Raw genomic sequence first — 15,866 nt, 5'->3', positions numbered from 1 at the left:
ATATTTAACTAAATTAATTGATGTTAAGTTAATATTCTGCCCACCCTAGTACACATATTAGATCTTACTGGATGTTCTAATAAATTGAGCAACGTCTACGATTATTGCACTCAGGTACATACTGTCTCTGAGCAGATAAGATGAATGTGCTTTGGCATATTTAACTATACTTATTGGTACTAATCCCAGTATTACTCTTCTTAACTTGAAAAATGTCAACTATACATCCCACAGAACCACAGTTATAGACAAGAGGGTTGTTTTACAGATCTGTGGATTACATTTAAATCTTTTAAAGTCATTACTGATGTAGCAGATGATACACACCGTGTCTAAAGTGCAGCTACATCTCACATTCTGGCACTGCTCTGCCATATTTTCATCAGCTGATACTGATGAAAATACAGTCCCAGTCTCCCCTGTTGTTTCCCTCCATAAGACCCAGACATGGCCAGCAGGGCTTGCGGTAATGATGATGGTGAGAACTGGATACCTTGTGGCTAGAAACCAGAGCAGGTCACAGTACACCGTGATAAAATTCCCGAATCCACACGCCAAGTTTCCCTTAGCCAGTCCCTCCTCCTCCTCCTCCTCCTCCTCCTTCTTCTCCACTTTTCCACTCCCCTGTTCCCTCTTTCTCTCTCCTCCTCTGCCTCTCCTTCTCCTCTGCTTTCATTTCCCTCTACTTTCCTTGATATCTGATCCAGCGGAGACACTCAGGTTACAGTTTTTACAGCTTAACCAGTCTAGTGCTGTATACATTCCTTTCTCCCCTGTTTCTTACCCCGCTTTGCAGCCTCTCCTATCCCCTCCATGCCCACTCCTCCTTCTCCTTGATTACTCACCAGGGCTTATTTTACCATGGCACACATTAAGCAACTAGATGAAGGAAACACTGTCAGACTGTTTGGTTTTTCAGAGCACTATGATCCCTCACAAGGGCACTCTGTGTGTGTGTGTGTCTGTGAGTGTGTGTATATGTGTGTTTTTTCCTCCGGCTTTGGTCAGAAATATTGAAAATGAGAATTCTAAGAAGAAAAAGAAACAAACCAAGTCTTTTTGTTGTGTGTGAGAAACACATGTAAGTTTGAAAATTAATTCTTTTAACTTCACTTAAACTCTTCGGGGGATGCTGCCATTACACAACAATGACAATTTTTTTTTTTTTTTCATAAATCTGCAAGTACCTCATGTTCTGAAAAATATACTGTTTTGTTTTACCACATTCACCTTATAAGCTCTCATATTGTCAGGAGCAATAAAAGTACTTAAAGAAATGCTACACCAATTCTTTGGTTTCCTACTATACATCTAGAGAAACCTCGTCTAAAGTGCCAGTGTCATTTTCAATGTGTGGATCGACAACTTCTGCAACTGTGTGCAGATGTGCTGTACATGCATGCACTGGGAAAATAAATTCAGGTTGCATCATAAGCTGTTATCAACCTTGCAAGTCAAGAGTGTTGTGACACCTTAAGCACATCTGCTCATGCACATCCACTGCTGCTCCGTTCAGAAGCTTCCTCAAGTATTGATAATCATGGGAGTGTTGTTTTTCCTACACACATTCAATGCCACATAATATCTGCTAGTTGTTATTTCTGGATCTTCTATTAGAATGTTTTAAAAACCTATCATTTTCATTTGGTTGGGTACATTTTTAAGATCAAGGTTGGAATGCATTTATAAACAAAACAGAGGACCAATCAGCCAGAGTTTGTCAAATGTGATGTTTTACTGACATGTAGTCTCTCCAAAACATAAAACATGTCAGTTCACTGAACCTGAGAGCCACAACCAATGACAGAAAACCAAAAAAAGTCCTTTCCGACTGATGGGAGGTCATTTAATTATGTGAAGAAATGTGATGCTTTTTCACAAACGGAATACCTGATATAATATTTTTTATTTAATTTTTTTTTTGTTTGTTTCCTGTTTGAAAAGCCTAAATGATGCTCCACAGAGTCCAACCCAAGCACGGCCCCTTTGAAAGAAAGAAGAAAAGCTTACCCTGTAGGGACTCTGCATGACACCCCCAAGCCCCTGCAACCCTGGCAGCCTCTCTCCCTGTCATCAGGACCAGAGAGATGGGGATGCCTACTCTTTGACAAACTGAACAACATGACAAATATTCCTTATTTTTATGAAAGAAATGCCAATTCTGTTACTGCAGAGCTCACCGATGCACACTAGAAAGGACGAGTAAATCAGAAGGGAAAGTGCATGAATCTGTTCCAGCTGTGACTTAAAAACGCACAACAAAATGATATTAAAATGTTTCCTTTATGTAGGTTATTCCTGTGATAATTAAAAAAAAAACTGTTATTTTGCCGACAGAGCAGCATGATATCTATCAATAAAATGCACATTTTTCGGTTTTTTTTTTTTTTGCTCTTTATACTTCTAGAAGAAGCGGTGACACATGAACGCGGCTGGTATTTCGGATGGCTCTAAATACAAAAAGCCTCTATTCCAGGGTTGTTTCAGGACTCGCTGAAAGCCTGCAGCCTTGCGTTTCCTCTGGAAAATCCTAAAATCATAATTTTCTCAATTATTCTCGGTGTGATCACCTGCATATCCATCCAGAGGAGCCAAAACAATCAGTGCATGTGTGTCTCAAACCGAATGTGTACAAACAATGAAGAGATGAAGACAAAGCGGACACACAGTCTGCCTCAGACACAAACGCCTGGAACACTTTCTTTCTGTATAATCAGCCGCACGGAGCTCAGAGCTCAAATATCACAATGTGCACAGACCAAAAAACCACGAATAGAAACAACGTGTGGGTGAATATTGTGGTGGGGTCGCGCAGGCCTAACAGGAGACAATGTGCTCTTGTCGAGTGCGTAAAGCTCACAGACGCACATCTGGATCACACGCCTCAGGGCAGCTGGGCAACACACGTTCACACACATAAACACAAACACACACACCTCGACTCAGAGGCAAACCCACGCACACGACACTGATCCACAAAAGCATCGTGGATAGACGAGTATTCCCCCATTGATTTGTACTAATTATGCACATTGGCTGCTCTCCGCTGCGCCGTACAGTGTGATAGTATTAATAGTAATAGTAGAAGCACTGTTGACGCCTTCACTGACGCACTGGATTTTCCATTAACTCTGGGCAAGCCATGAAAGGCAGGGCACTCAAAAGGCGGAATAATGACAAGAAGCGACAGGAACGCACACTGTATTCTTCATTGATTAAAAACTTCCTAGTAGAACAGTAGCAGTGACTGGGTGCCGCATCCATTGTGCAAGGCGGCACTGGCAGTGTGCGCTAAGACTGGCATTCAGCATGGACATGACAATAGAACTTGGGATAAAATGTCATAAATCAAAGTTTGACTATCATGCAGCCAATTGCAGTTGAGTGTATCATACATTTCCACTGAGGACCTCTGCTTAATGCTTCCACAGACATGCACGCTCCTCACAACCACTCTGTTTCCACGCGTAATCTCATGCAGCTGGGCTCAGACCCCCTTTTACCTTCATCTCTTCATTTATTTCCCTTTTCACCGGGTGAGCTGGTTTTCGGCTTCTTTTATTTTCCGGAGGTCTGCCCTCTTTTTCCATCTCTGCCATGTTTTCTCTGTGTTACTTCTGTCAATATTTGCGGTGAGGAGGGGAGAGGAGGGGTTGAGAGGCAGCGGCAGCTGTTTACAGTCGCCAGACGGCGGATGTCTTGCAGCTTTTCAGCGGCCCGTGTGACGCTGGTGATGCCGCCGAGGGCTTGCGGTCCCCGGCTAAGTCAGCCATCTTCTGCCCGTATCCTCCACGGTCCGTGCGCCAGTGGTGAGCCGCCTCTGTGAGTCAAAGGAGAGGTTGAGTGAGGGGAAAAAAACGAGACAGGGGGAGGGGCGTCCGCTGAAACATTATATGACGCGTTGATGATCAGAGGTAGGCTATTTCTTCTCGCTTTCCCATGGAGTGCAATCAGAGCAGTCACATCCACTTAGCGCTGCTCCCCCGTGCTGACGGTCTGTAAGCAGCAAACAGGTGCCCACACACATCCAGCCAGTCTGCACAATGTTTATCAAAGCAACCCTTCAACACACTGGCCTTGGTCATTATGGCAAGTACTTCTTATGCAAGTTACAGAATTGACTACTTCAGTCATCAAAAACACAAAAATCCCCAAACAGTCACAAGTGCCTTGCTGAAGGACACATCAGTAGGTGATACAAAGAGAAAACTTTTGTACAAAAGAAGGATCATCTGCAGCAGGGTTTAATAAAGATGGGAAATAAGTGTCTCAGAGAAATGTATCAGCAAAAGTTTTGTTGTGTTGAATAAATTGTGCAAGACTCAGTCTCAAAGCCAAGAATGTTTGGGTGTGGTGGCGATGGGCAAATATTGATTCAATTTTAGTTTGTATCAGGGGGCTGCTTCTTTCCCTTAAAGTTTGATTTCATTACAAGTTCTGCTTCTTTCTCCTTGTTTTCCATTTTTTTTCCTCAGGTAAACACACACATGCCACAAATGAGTCTGCCATGTCTCAGTTCTCATTTTATTTGGTATACCGGTGAGAACTGTCAGAGGCAGATCTATCTTAAATCAACATGTCTGTGCGAATCCCACAGTTGTCATTTTACCTGACACTTGACAAGAGACGAGAAGGCCCACGAAGACCAGATTCAAAGCCAAGACTGTGACACCTCAGCTCAGTGTGTTGAAATATTTGACTTCTACAAACAAACATAAGCCAAAAGTTTAACATACTGATTCATATATTGGTTTATCCACAGAATAAGGGGTCATATTAACATAACTATCATTCATTTCTCACTTTATTTCTATTTCATTGAAATGCATTGGATTGGAATCAGGGACTAGATTTTATTGGCATATATGTGCAGCAAATTCAGCTTTTGCAATAAAAGTCCATTTTTATGCATTTTATTTCACTGACAGTGGCTTGAATGTAGTGTGAAAATGCCTTAACTATCACTGCCTCCAGCATGTGAAATTTTCTCTTTCAACAGAAATTTGTCAAAAGATATATATATATATATATATATATATATATATATATATATATATATATATATATAAACTCAAGTTGAGTCATACATTCAGCCGGGTAACTACTCATTTTAAACATATAGGCTGTATTTTTTTCTTGCTTTCATTTTGTGACGGTAAATTGTAAATTTATTGGACAGATAAGAGTCTTTGTTCCAGGGGAAATGTTTTTGTAATGAGTTGGCAGGTGGAAAGCCACTGAGAGTGCTGGATGCTGCTGCTCATGGCATAGTGACACCCATTTGAGCCGGAAAATCAGCAGGAACGGGAGCTGTGAACTGTGATGCAGGGTCAGGGTGAGATGCACTGTGTGTTACATTCTGCTTCTACTACCATATGTGGAAAAACCAACACCACACGTGCATCAGGATTCCTTCTAAAATGGTATCCATACATGCAACAGTTTGGTTTAGTGTATTGTAACTGTAAAGATGCAGATCAAGGTGTGTGATTCAATAAAATAAGAAAAGAATCACTCAGGTTTGCAAGTCAGTCCTAAATTAACATTGTGTTTATCTGCAACAATACTGAGTATAATACTTAATTTAAAAGATGTAATTGTTACAAGACTACAGAGCTAAAATAAAAACAGCAGATTGAGGATAAATTATCACAGCAACATGAAATACATGAACATGCTGTATGTATACTTGTTTTGAAAGCCTTTTTAACAAAAGAGACTGCAAGTTGTGTAAGCTGTCCTTGACAGACTCTCTTTCCAGTCAAGTAATAAGCAGATGGAGCAAAATTCAATGGAAGCATTGTTAAACCTAACGCGGCCAGGGCATTTCCCTATCATACTCTGTTATATTGTCACAAGGATTGTATTACTCGAACTGAAACATGAGGGGCTTTCTTCCAGTTTTCCTTTTTTTATCAGTTTAGTTTAAATTGATATTTTCAGCTCTTTGCCTGTCACTTAAATAATTTTTCCTTTTCTATAGTTTTAAAATTATATTAGGTTTTAAATGGTGGTTTGTGTAAATGACAAAGCAAAACATATAACAGATTAGGATAAGTCTATGACAGATTGAACCTAAAAGTGTTTCTGCATTTGGGTCTCACAATGCATTTCTTTGGTTTGTCGACTTTATTTGAAACATGCAGCTGTCCTGATCATTTTAAATCATTTTACAAAGAAAATGATGAAATGTCAGTGATGTTTCTGGCTCAACAAGGTGGTTGTGTTAAAAAAAAAAAAAAAAAAAAGAACAAGAACAAGAACAAGAAAGAAGAAATGTGAAAAGCAAGAGACTATCCCACAATAATGACAGAAAGCCCAAGGAAATATGATGGTCCCTTATGATCAAACACTGTAAATGCATTCAATCACAGATCAGTACTGCCCTCACTCAGTGGCTTTGCAAAAATAAAAAATAACAGCCACAGAAAATGAAAACAGATGGACCCTGTTTGTTCTTAAAAATAGATGCTGGGTAACACAGTTGGTACTGCTTTTCAATAAACATTTTCATATTACCCTCCTTCTAGCAACATACTTTCTCCTCTGTTTGCAACAGTGGTTAGTGATCGATGAAAAGCGGCACCATCCACGAAAAATAACCACTATTAGAGAGTTCATTCATAGTCACATCTCTCTTATGATACACATTGTTCTACAATATAACACTTTACATATGACCATTTCTATTCATAATTTTTATTGGTGAGAAAGTATTGTCAATATAAGTAGTCATCAGCTCTTGAACCTCTATGATTTACTTAACTCTGAATTTATAAATCCCTGACATTTAATGTCTTTTTTTTGTTGTTGTTTTTTGTTTTCAGTTAGATTTTTAAGATATAAGGTTACTTATAAGGTTAAAATGATATGTTTGTTTTTTTCTCCTTAAAAATAAAACCATGAATTAAAAAAAAATTTTTAAAAAAATCACAATTTTTCCACACATGTTGCTGCATAAAGTGATGCAATGATTCAAGGTAACTACCAAGTGCCTGCCAGGTAAGCTTAGGGGTCTATTGATAGTGAGTGAATTATTTTATGGCTTTAAAAACAACAAAAACAAAGGATGGATTTTTTTTCTTGTGGTCTCAATTAATGTGGCCTGTATTAGCAGTTCACTTTGGTAAACAAGGAAGACTTGAGAGAATCACCTGTAAAGGATATTTTACTAACACACATGAATGTTTTATGTACTTTATTATGCCGAATGAATTATTATACATTCAGTACGTGTACAGTTTGTCAAATTATGTCCTGGCCTTTAAAATTTTCCACAAAAATTAGATAAGTACATTAAAACCCACAGGTTTTATGCGAAAGTCGGCGTAAGGTGCTCTCTACATGCTGTGGGCGTGGCAGACTTTGACAAACGTCATTACGTTTTACGACGTAACGTAGTACGTATTTAAAGATGGCGCCCTACAATGACAGGTCGTGTGTTGTAAAACAGTGCTAGTTAGATGTTATATATGACATCTGTAAGGGTGACTGCTTATATTTTTAATGAATGGTACAAACGTGGTTATGTTTAACAATACGCTGTAACGTTAGTGGTTGAATGTGATTTTTAATGCATAAAATGGTGCTACAGTGTCCTTAAGGCTACTATCTGAAAGTAGAAAAAAACATTAGTGTCCGAGATAAAAAATGTTTACAGCAGTACGGTTACGATTGTCCCATAAGTTTTGGTCGAGAGGAGGACACAGGGCGCTGAGTCTATTCTCCAGTTCGGAACCTTCTAACTGGAGTAAAGTGGTGTCCGATGCGGAGAAGATCGTCGGCTATCCTACATCCTTCATGAGCCTCCGGTGTCTGCTCAGTGATGAACTCAGTAATGTTGCCATGCACGTCCGGAAGCTGGTGGGAACCCAGCACCCTTTACTCAACACTGCAAGGTAATAAACACCTGAAACAACAGCACCACACAAACATTAGGTACTTGTATTACATCTACATCTCTAGAGTTCTGTGCGAAAGTCCTAGGCCAAAACTCGGTTTGTTGGTTTAGTAAAGTTATGACTACTCATGCATTCCTCAGTCTCTGTAGTAAGATACAGTTTGGATATGGGGAGTATGAACAGTAGTAAAAAACAAAGTTGCAGGGGGAAAAAAAAACAATGTTCAAGGCAAGGTAAGGCAGATTTATTTGTATAGCACAATTCATACACAGGGCAGTTCACACACAGTGCCTTACAAAAATGGAAAAGAGACAGGTTAAAAACACACAATTACAATTAAAACATAATCAATAAAACATAAATAATAATCAGTTAAACAAAGTAAAAGAGAAGAGTGCAGATAGAACTATTTCAGTTATATGCACAGTTGAATGTTCAGACAATGACATTTATTGCATTATTTTTCTGATGTTTTATACCAGGTTTCTGCCCTGTGCTGCTTCTGTTCAGGGGGTCAGGGATCACACTAAATAGTGACTTTAACCTTAGAACCCAGCTAGTTCAACTTTTTGTGTGTCTTTTAAGGTTTTGCACACATTCCCTGCATTTTCTTGTTGGATCTGAAGAAAAGAGAAAGAGAAATAAGTATGTATTTTTATTTGAACCCTGCAAAAACAACAAAGCTAAAGGTGGCCAATACTTTTGTCCAGCACTGTATGTCTAAAATCTAGGCAATATAAGAAACTGTCTCAGTTTATGTTACTTTCTACTTACACCCCATTATATTTCAGATAATTTGCTCTACTGACTTTTTCCGACAGCTTGAGTTACTTTTCTGATAACTGTGACTGAAGGGTTGAGATGAACTGAAGACAAGTTTTTGATTTAGTTGAAAGAACTCTCTCCTTACACTTCCAAGTAAACTCTTCAAAAACCCTCTTAGATTAGTTGTAAAACTTTCTTGAATTTGAAAAAGAACCTACTTTTCTGGCCTTATAAAAAACCTTGTCTCATCGAATGTGATGAATAGATTTAACAGCAAAACAAGATGTAAAATAAATGTGTTTGACTATAAACATCTACAGTAGTAAAATGCAACATACACAAAAATGCAGTAATAGGAATCCAAAAACAACATATATAATAATAAAATACTGCTTGGGACTTTACTGCACAGTGCCAACTTTTACTCAACATGCTTTAAGTACTATTCACAGATAATACCTGCATGCTTATATGGAAGGGTTTTGAATGCAGAACTCTTGCTTATAGTGAAGAATTTTGTAGTTAGAGCTGAATGCTTCTTTTACTGTAGCTTAAACACTGTGTGCTTTCTTTTCTGTAGTGTAATCACCAAACCAGACTGCATTAAAAAAATAAATAATCACAACTTAACACCACCTTCTTATTCTATGTTCATGACAGCCATTATTATTTACCCTACTCGGTACCTCTCATGTATATATTTAAGAACTGTCAAATTACTCATGAGTCACTGCTTTAATGAATACAAGCTTTTCTACACAAGTCAGATACAAATCGATCAACCCTAACCCTAAGAAGGTTAGAGGGAAGATTTTATTTATTTATTTTTTTACAAAGTCATGATTATTTGATTATTAAAATGCATTTACACACACACAAACACAAAGACTGCACTTGATACCACCTACAGATGCATTCATAGTATCCCATTTCCAAACTCCATAGCCTTGTGGGTAAACAACAATTGTTTGCAATCAATAAAGGTTCTTCAGTAAAGTGACAGACAGAGCTCTGGATTGATGACGGTATAATAAATGACAGAAAATCCATGCTGTGACAAAGATGCTATCAATTATATTTTCGTCATGACCTTTCTCAGCATAATGTAAAGCAAAAGAGTCATGGTCTGTGTTTTAATGCAAAGTATGTGCCCTGTTCACACACTTTTTGTTGCTTTGGTGTGTTGCTGTTTTTTTTCTGGTTGGTGTCCTTTAATTTTATTCAAGGAAAATTTGAATGCTGCATTAAGTGTTGGTGTCATTATGCCTCTAATTTAGTGCTAAAAAGTAATTTTGTTTCAACATGTAGATCTAGACATAGAGAGAAATATTGGGTTGTGGAACATCATAACTGGCCTGTATAGAGCTCTAGCCACATCAACCTCATTTAGGGCAAATCCCCGAACCTGGGTTCCAAAAGGACCAGAAATGAGGAGGCTTTGAAATCAGCAAATGTTTTCTGTGATTTGGAACAACTCATCCAACGATCACATGATATTCTTTTTCAGTTGTCCTTATATTTTTAGTTGTATAGTCTATGTATGTGTCAACGATGATTGTTTTCCTGGTTTTGAATTCTACGTTCTCAGCTGCACTGATGAAGCTCTTCTCTTTTTGGCGCTTTGCTAGCTGAAATGTCACTCTTGATTGATGTGGTTCTATTTATTCAGGGCCAATGGATGAGAAATATATTTGTGTCATCAGTTCAAAGGGAACATGTGAAAAGTAAACACAAGGTTGGTGCTTTTTAGTTCTTGTAGTTTATTGGTCCTATTTTCATAGTTATAGTTAGAATTCTATTGTTAAATGACATATCACTGGGTGCATAGAGTTACCAAGGAATATCTAGTCCCTGTTTTCATCAAGCAACAGTCCATCAACGTATAACTTACTACTTGGCAGACTCTCACGCAAAACATAAAAAGGACAAATGCTCCGTTTGAAAATTCCCTAAAACCGATCGATTAATAAAACAGTTGCCAATATTGTTTTCCAACTAATCCATTAATTGTTCCAGCTCCAGTTTGATTTCCAATACTGATGCAGCACTCTAAAATGAGGATTAGATGTCTAGAGACAATTACAATCTGATGCAAACTATTGATTAGTATGCATTGAAATAAAACACAACTTGTCATGAAATGCCACACTGTAAAACAAACAATATTGTACAGAGAAATAACAATAACCAACAGACTCTTTACTGTAGGATGCTGAAGCAAGTGTAGGAAAAATGTTTGTTTTAGCAACAGCATGCATTGTTGGAAGTCTAATGCTCAGACTGAAGAGTTTGGGAAGCAACCAAGGTGTGTTTTTATGACTGTTTCTTATCTTCTTTTTTTTTTTTAATCTTTTTTTGCAGTGACAAGAAACGATTACATTTTGAATATTGTAGGTCAACGATGAAGGTCAGGAAAAATGCTCAAAATTCCAAAAGTAACCATTTTAAGTGTATGTAACTCATAAAATTCATCAAATTTACCAAATACATGTATAGTGTTGAGATGTAGTGCCACAGAAAGACTGAATTTAAAAGGTCAAGGTAAAACTAAACGACCCTCCTGAAATCACTTGCTGCACATATTTCTTTCAAACATTAACCAATGTATTTTTGGACCATTGTTTTACATATTGCAAAGTGACATCTTGAGGGAATTTACATGCATTTCTGTAATTCTACTAATGTAAGGATGTTTAACTGTCTTGACGTGTTTTTGCTTTTTTTCTGTTATCCAAAATCTGATGCGAGTCAGAGCTTAGTTGAGCTGTAATTCTTCATCGAAGCACAAATGTTGCACAAGCGTTTACTGTTACTTAAAGGATCTAAATGCAACTGTAAATACTTAGCATGTCTGGTCGATAATTTCTGTCTAGATGTTGGCCCCGAAGGAGATGAATTAATGTTTATGAACTGAATGATTCCTTTGCAAAAGACACCACCGTTAACTGCATCATTGATACCTCGGCTTGATCAGATGATGCCATCTAGATTCTGCTTAATATTGTTTCTCTGGTGGTGTGTTAATGAACAGTACTTAGTTGTGTGCGTTCAGAGCCAGTACAGCTGATATGTGTCCACATCTTCCGAATATTGTTACATCACACTTGGAGGAGTTGCCATCGCTTTCTTGTGCTTTTATCCAAAGAAATCGGCAACTTAGAGAAGGGGGGAAAGAGAACAAGAAGAGAGAGTCCTCGAACTCAATCCCGCCATGCAGACGGGTGTGTTGGAAACAGTAGCCCAAGGGTGTAATAACCTATACACCTAAATCTGATATGACAATCCATTTGGGTGTTGTAGCAAGGGGCGAGGGGTGGGGGGGCAGACCTCTTGACAGTCTGACTCCTCACTGTCAGCTTGGGTTGGCTGGTTCGTATTTCCCACTGTGTCTCCGCCTTAGACGCGCGGCAGATAAAAATATCCACAATAGCAGACAGGCAGACCCTCGTGGAGTTAGGTTTCGGTTTTTCCTTTCCTTTCATTCTCAAAAACTGCAGCTCAGCTAACTTTGCCTCAAAGTGTGGAGTTACAGAGCGGGGACTGCTGGCCAGAAGAAGAAACTTTATTTGCTTTAAGGATAGTCCTTGAGAGTTTGACTCAAGAGTAGAGTTTTCTTCTTTCACTTTCTGCACATTTCGTACCTTTTTGTTCTTCTTCCTCCTCAAATGGATCCTGGAGTGCTGTGTTTTCACAACACCATGGGCATGAATGAATACTCACATCTGAAAAGCATATTGTGAGCTTCACCTGTAGCAGTATGGGGCTTCTTTGAAAATGTGTCTGAAAGAGTTGATGAAGGCAATTTATTTGCTGAGCTGACAAAAGCATTTGCAACACCGAGTTATGCCAGATATGAAAACGGAATTGTTGCCAATGTGCAGCCTTGACATATTTCACAAAAGGTAACATGACTTGTTTATTCAGTAATGACATTTTCATGTCAAACATTTAAAAACTTTCAGATCCTAATATATATTTCTGCAACGTTAATTATGTATGATTAAATAACCAGCAGTCCAAAGTTTAAAGAAGCAATTTAATTCTTTATAAGGTGTATACCATCCAAACTACTCAGACATGCAACAGTTTACAGCTACTATCAGGCTTAAATCCTTATGAATGCACGGACGTATGGAGAGCAGAAGCAAAACATGAACCTCTGCAAACCCAACACTGTTCTGATTTGTATATAACATTTTAAAGACGAGTAGATAATGTTCACTGTTAAACTCCTGGTAAGAAGTTTTGTTATGACATATGATATGCATGTGTGGGAGATGTCATTTTTGGATGCTAAAAACCCTATGGAAATCATGGAAGTTTCTGCTTCTTTTAACGAGTGCTGTATGTGACAGCTGTCAGACTGGATTATGTATCAGACGCCAGCGGAACAGAGATTAGCCCGGATGTGACGCCAGGACTTCAACTCACATCACATTGTCTCAGCCCACCTTAAACTAGTGGGAAAACAAGAAATTCCGAAGAGGTGAGGTGAAATGACCTACACCCTTGTAACTTTAATGAAATGTTTAATGCTTATGAAACCAAACTGTATAGCTGAGTTCAGTTTTTATTGTTCAAAACATTTCACTTTAATGTATATTCCTCTCTTAGTTTCAGAATAATTAGAAAGTGAATTTTTAATTATTTATTTTATTCCATTCCATGTGGCTTAGAACTTTACGCACACTGTTCTTATTTGATGGGGGTGTCTTTATATTGGAAATTTCAGCTTTTGTTCTGCTCCCAGCAGAATTTGGGCAGTTGATTCAGGTGCATTTCCATGCCTAAATCCATTGTTTCAGTTCAACCCAGAGATTTTTATGTGAATATGCATTTAGGATTTAGCCAAAGTGTATGCAAACCTCCATCCTCAATTGTATGTCTAATAAGGGATTAGGCTTTCAGAGCCTTTAAAACACAGAAGGATCACAAAGAAGGATGAGCTCCTTTCTGTGCTCCAGGAAATCTGACAAATGCTATAAATAAACTAGTTAAAGGTTTAGTTCAGAAAGGTACCTGCCCTGCACTAAAGGTGGATGCATTACATCAATGTTTTGCTGCAGAAATACATATATGGGCTGCATTCATATATTCATTACTTAGGGGAAAAACAAATCCAGACAGAGGATCAATACGAAACCACACATGTGAGGTCATACATTTGCAGGCCTCATTCCAGTCTGTGCATACGGCGGCTAAAGTTCTTGAGTTCCTGTGCTGCAGTTGCTTCGCTGAAGGTGTGGTGACCTGTTCACAACCCTTTAAAATGACAGCAGCCCATTTCTCTCATTCCTCTCCCACTCTTCCCCTCCGTACACCTCGCTATCTCTCTTTTTCCACATCATTCCTGCCCCACCCCTTCGCAGGAGGGCGGTTGTGATTGATTGATGTATGCTGGTGTGGATAGTGACATAAATATTAATCATCTGCCACCCTCAGGCCACTGGCTTACCCCAAGTCCCCAAGAGGAGAACGGCTTCATAATTTTGCTCTCTAGCCGTTTTCTGTTCAGCGGGCCATGCTGCTGCGTTCATCAGCACATCAGGCTATTCCCCACTTTCCAACTGAGTAAAAATTGAGAGTGACCATAAATAAATGTCATGAGCTGTGATGAAAGACGGGCTCCGCATAATGTCAGATGTAATCATAAATTTTTGGAAAGCAGGTTGAGGTGTTTCATTTGATAGGTTTGGATTTTTGGGATGGAACAAGGCTTCAGGGCATGTTTTTTTTTTTGTTTGTTTTTTTTGAGTCTCATGACACTATGTATGACTCTTCTGTCACCTTTTCTGCATTCTCATTTCTGTCTGGCCTCCATCTCTGTCCCCTCCTTCTCTTCATGCTCTATCTCTCGCATCCACTCTCTGTCTCGGGTTCCTCCACCTCCCCCTGTGGTGCAGGGGTGGGTCAGAGAGGCTGTGGGGGTGGAGGTGTGGGTTTGGGGGGGTTGATGCTGCTGCTGCTGCTGCTGTTGCTGCTTCTGGTGGTGGTAGTGTTGGCGGCGGGGTGATGCCGGTGTCTGGGCATCGAGCGGAGGGGGCGTGGCCGCTTGTCTGCCTCGAGCCCCTAACGAGAGCGTGATTCATGGCACAAGGGGCTCCCATAGGGACGGGATTAGAGGTGCTCTGTCTAACTGCTCCCCAGAGAGACTAAAAAGATATTTAATCTGCCCACCATGCAGGCAGATACCACTGGGCTCTGTGTGTGTCTTTGAGTATGTGTGTGTTTCAGTGAATGTGTCAGGAGGTTGTTGGCTTGAGGGCGGGAGCACCCCACCACCACCACCACCACACCCTCCTTTAGAGAGAATATACAGTCCTGCAGCAAAAACAGATCAATTATCGTCTTGTTACTTTTTATCATTTTGTATCAAAATTTACATTGTACAAGTATTTTTTTGGGTGTTTTGTAACATTATCACTCCCAGTCTACAATCAGCAAAATAAAACTGGTCAATAATACATAGCTTATGGACATTAAAATTCATTTAGCAGGACACAACAATTAAACAAAGCGCAGAGCTAAGCCGCTATTATATTTTGTTTAAACAAAGGCTCATTTTGTTGTAGACAAATATCACATGTTCACCTACTTGCAAAGATTTTAAAGAGTGTTTTTTAAACATGCAGCTATTAAAGGTGCTCTATATAACTTTTGCACACAGTATTACTACTTAAATATGTATACACTATACCATTACTTTATTGCGATATTTCCTTCGTCTTTCCAAAAACTTACTCGTCTTTTTCAATTATAGGCAAACTGAAATAACTTTAAACTAAAAAGAAAAAGACAAAAAATACCCTAATTCTAAAAAATTCAAACAAATACTGAAGGAAGAAGCCGAACATTATTGGAAACCAATAGCATTTCCCATTGCGTCAAGTTGCAGTATGTATTGAATCTAACCTAAAAGAAAGTTTTTTGATAGATTTTTACATTACATTTTACTTTGATTAATTGACTTGTCCATCCAAAACATTTCAGCAGCTATTTTGGTGATGAGCAAATGACGATGCAATTCTGTGCCATTCATGATACTGCTGTATTATTATGATCTGTTTATTTTGTTTGTTTTGACATTTATTCCATCTTTTTTCTGCCAGGGAAACACAGAATTAGTCATTATTAATAAAGCAAAAACAAAACGGAGGACTTTTAACTCTTAAGGCCTTCATTATACTGTCATTGAATGAG

General features: G+C 38.8%; 2 protein-coding genes across 5 annotated transcripts in view; one reads left to right on the top strand and one right to left on the bottom strand.

Moving 5' to 3' along the window:
- The window catches only part of sobpa (sine oculis binding protein homolog (Drosophila) a), a 38,350-nt gene extending 34,520 nt beyond the window's left edge, over positions 1 to 3,830 (bottom strand). For all 4 annotated transcript variants that reach the window (XM_030127104.1, XM_030127106.1, XM_030127105.1 and 1 more), the window contains exon 1: positions 3,504 to 3,830. In XM_030127104.1, coding sequence (XP_029982964.1) covers positions 3,504 to 3,599 — 96 coding nt within the window. In that variant the 5' untranslated portion in view covers positions 3,600 to 3,830. The remainder of the gene's footprint in view (positions 1 to 3,503) is intronic.
- Positions 3,831 to 7,421: 3,591 nt separating this feature from the next.
- Positions 7,422 to 15,866, top strand: part of pdss2 (prenyl (decaprenyl) diphosphate synthase, subunit 2) — a 28,382-nt gene continuing 19,937 nt past the window's right edge. Inside the window, exon 1 of the mRNA XM_030127454.1 lies at positions 7,422 to 7,898. Coding sequence (XP_029983314.1) covers positions 7,651 to 7,898 — 248 coding nt within the window. The 5' untranslated portion in view covers positions 7,422 to 7,650. The remainder of the gene's footprint in view (positions 7,899 to 15,866) is intronic.

This window comes from Sphaeramia orbicularis, chromosome 22, assembly GCF_902148855.1.
Source record: "Sphaeramia orbicularis chromosome 22, fSphaOr1.1, whole genome shotgun sequence".
In the NCBI taxonomy this organism is placed as follows: Eukaryota; Metazoa; Chordata; class Actinopteri; order Kurtiformes; family Apogonidae; genus Sphaeramia; species Sphaeramia orbicularis.
This window is presented reverse-complemented; position numbering and strand designations above follow the sequence as displayed.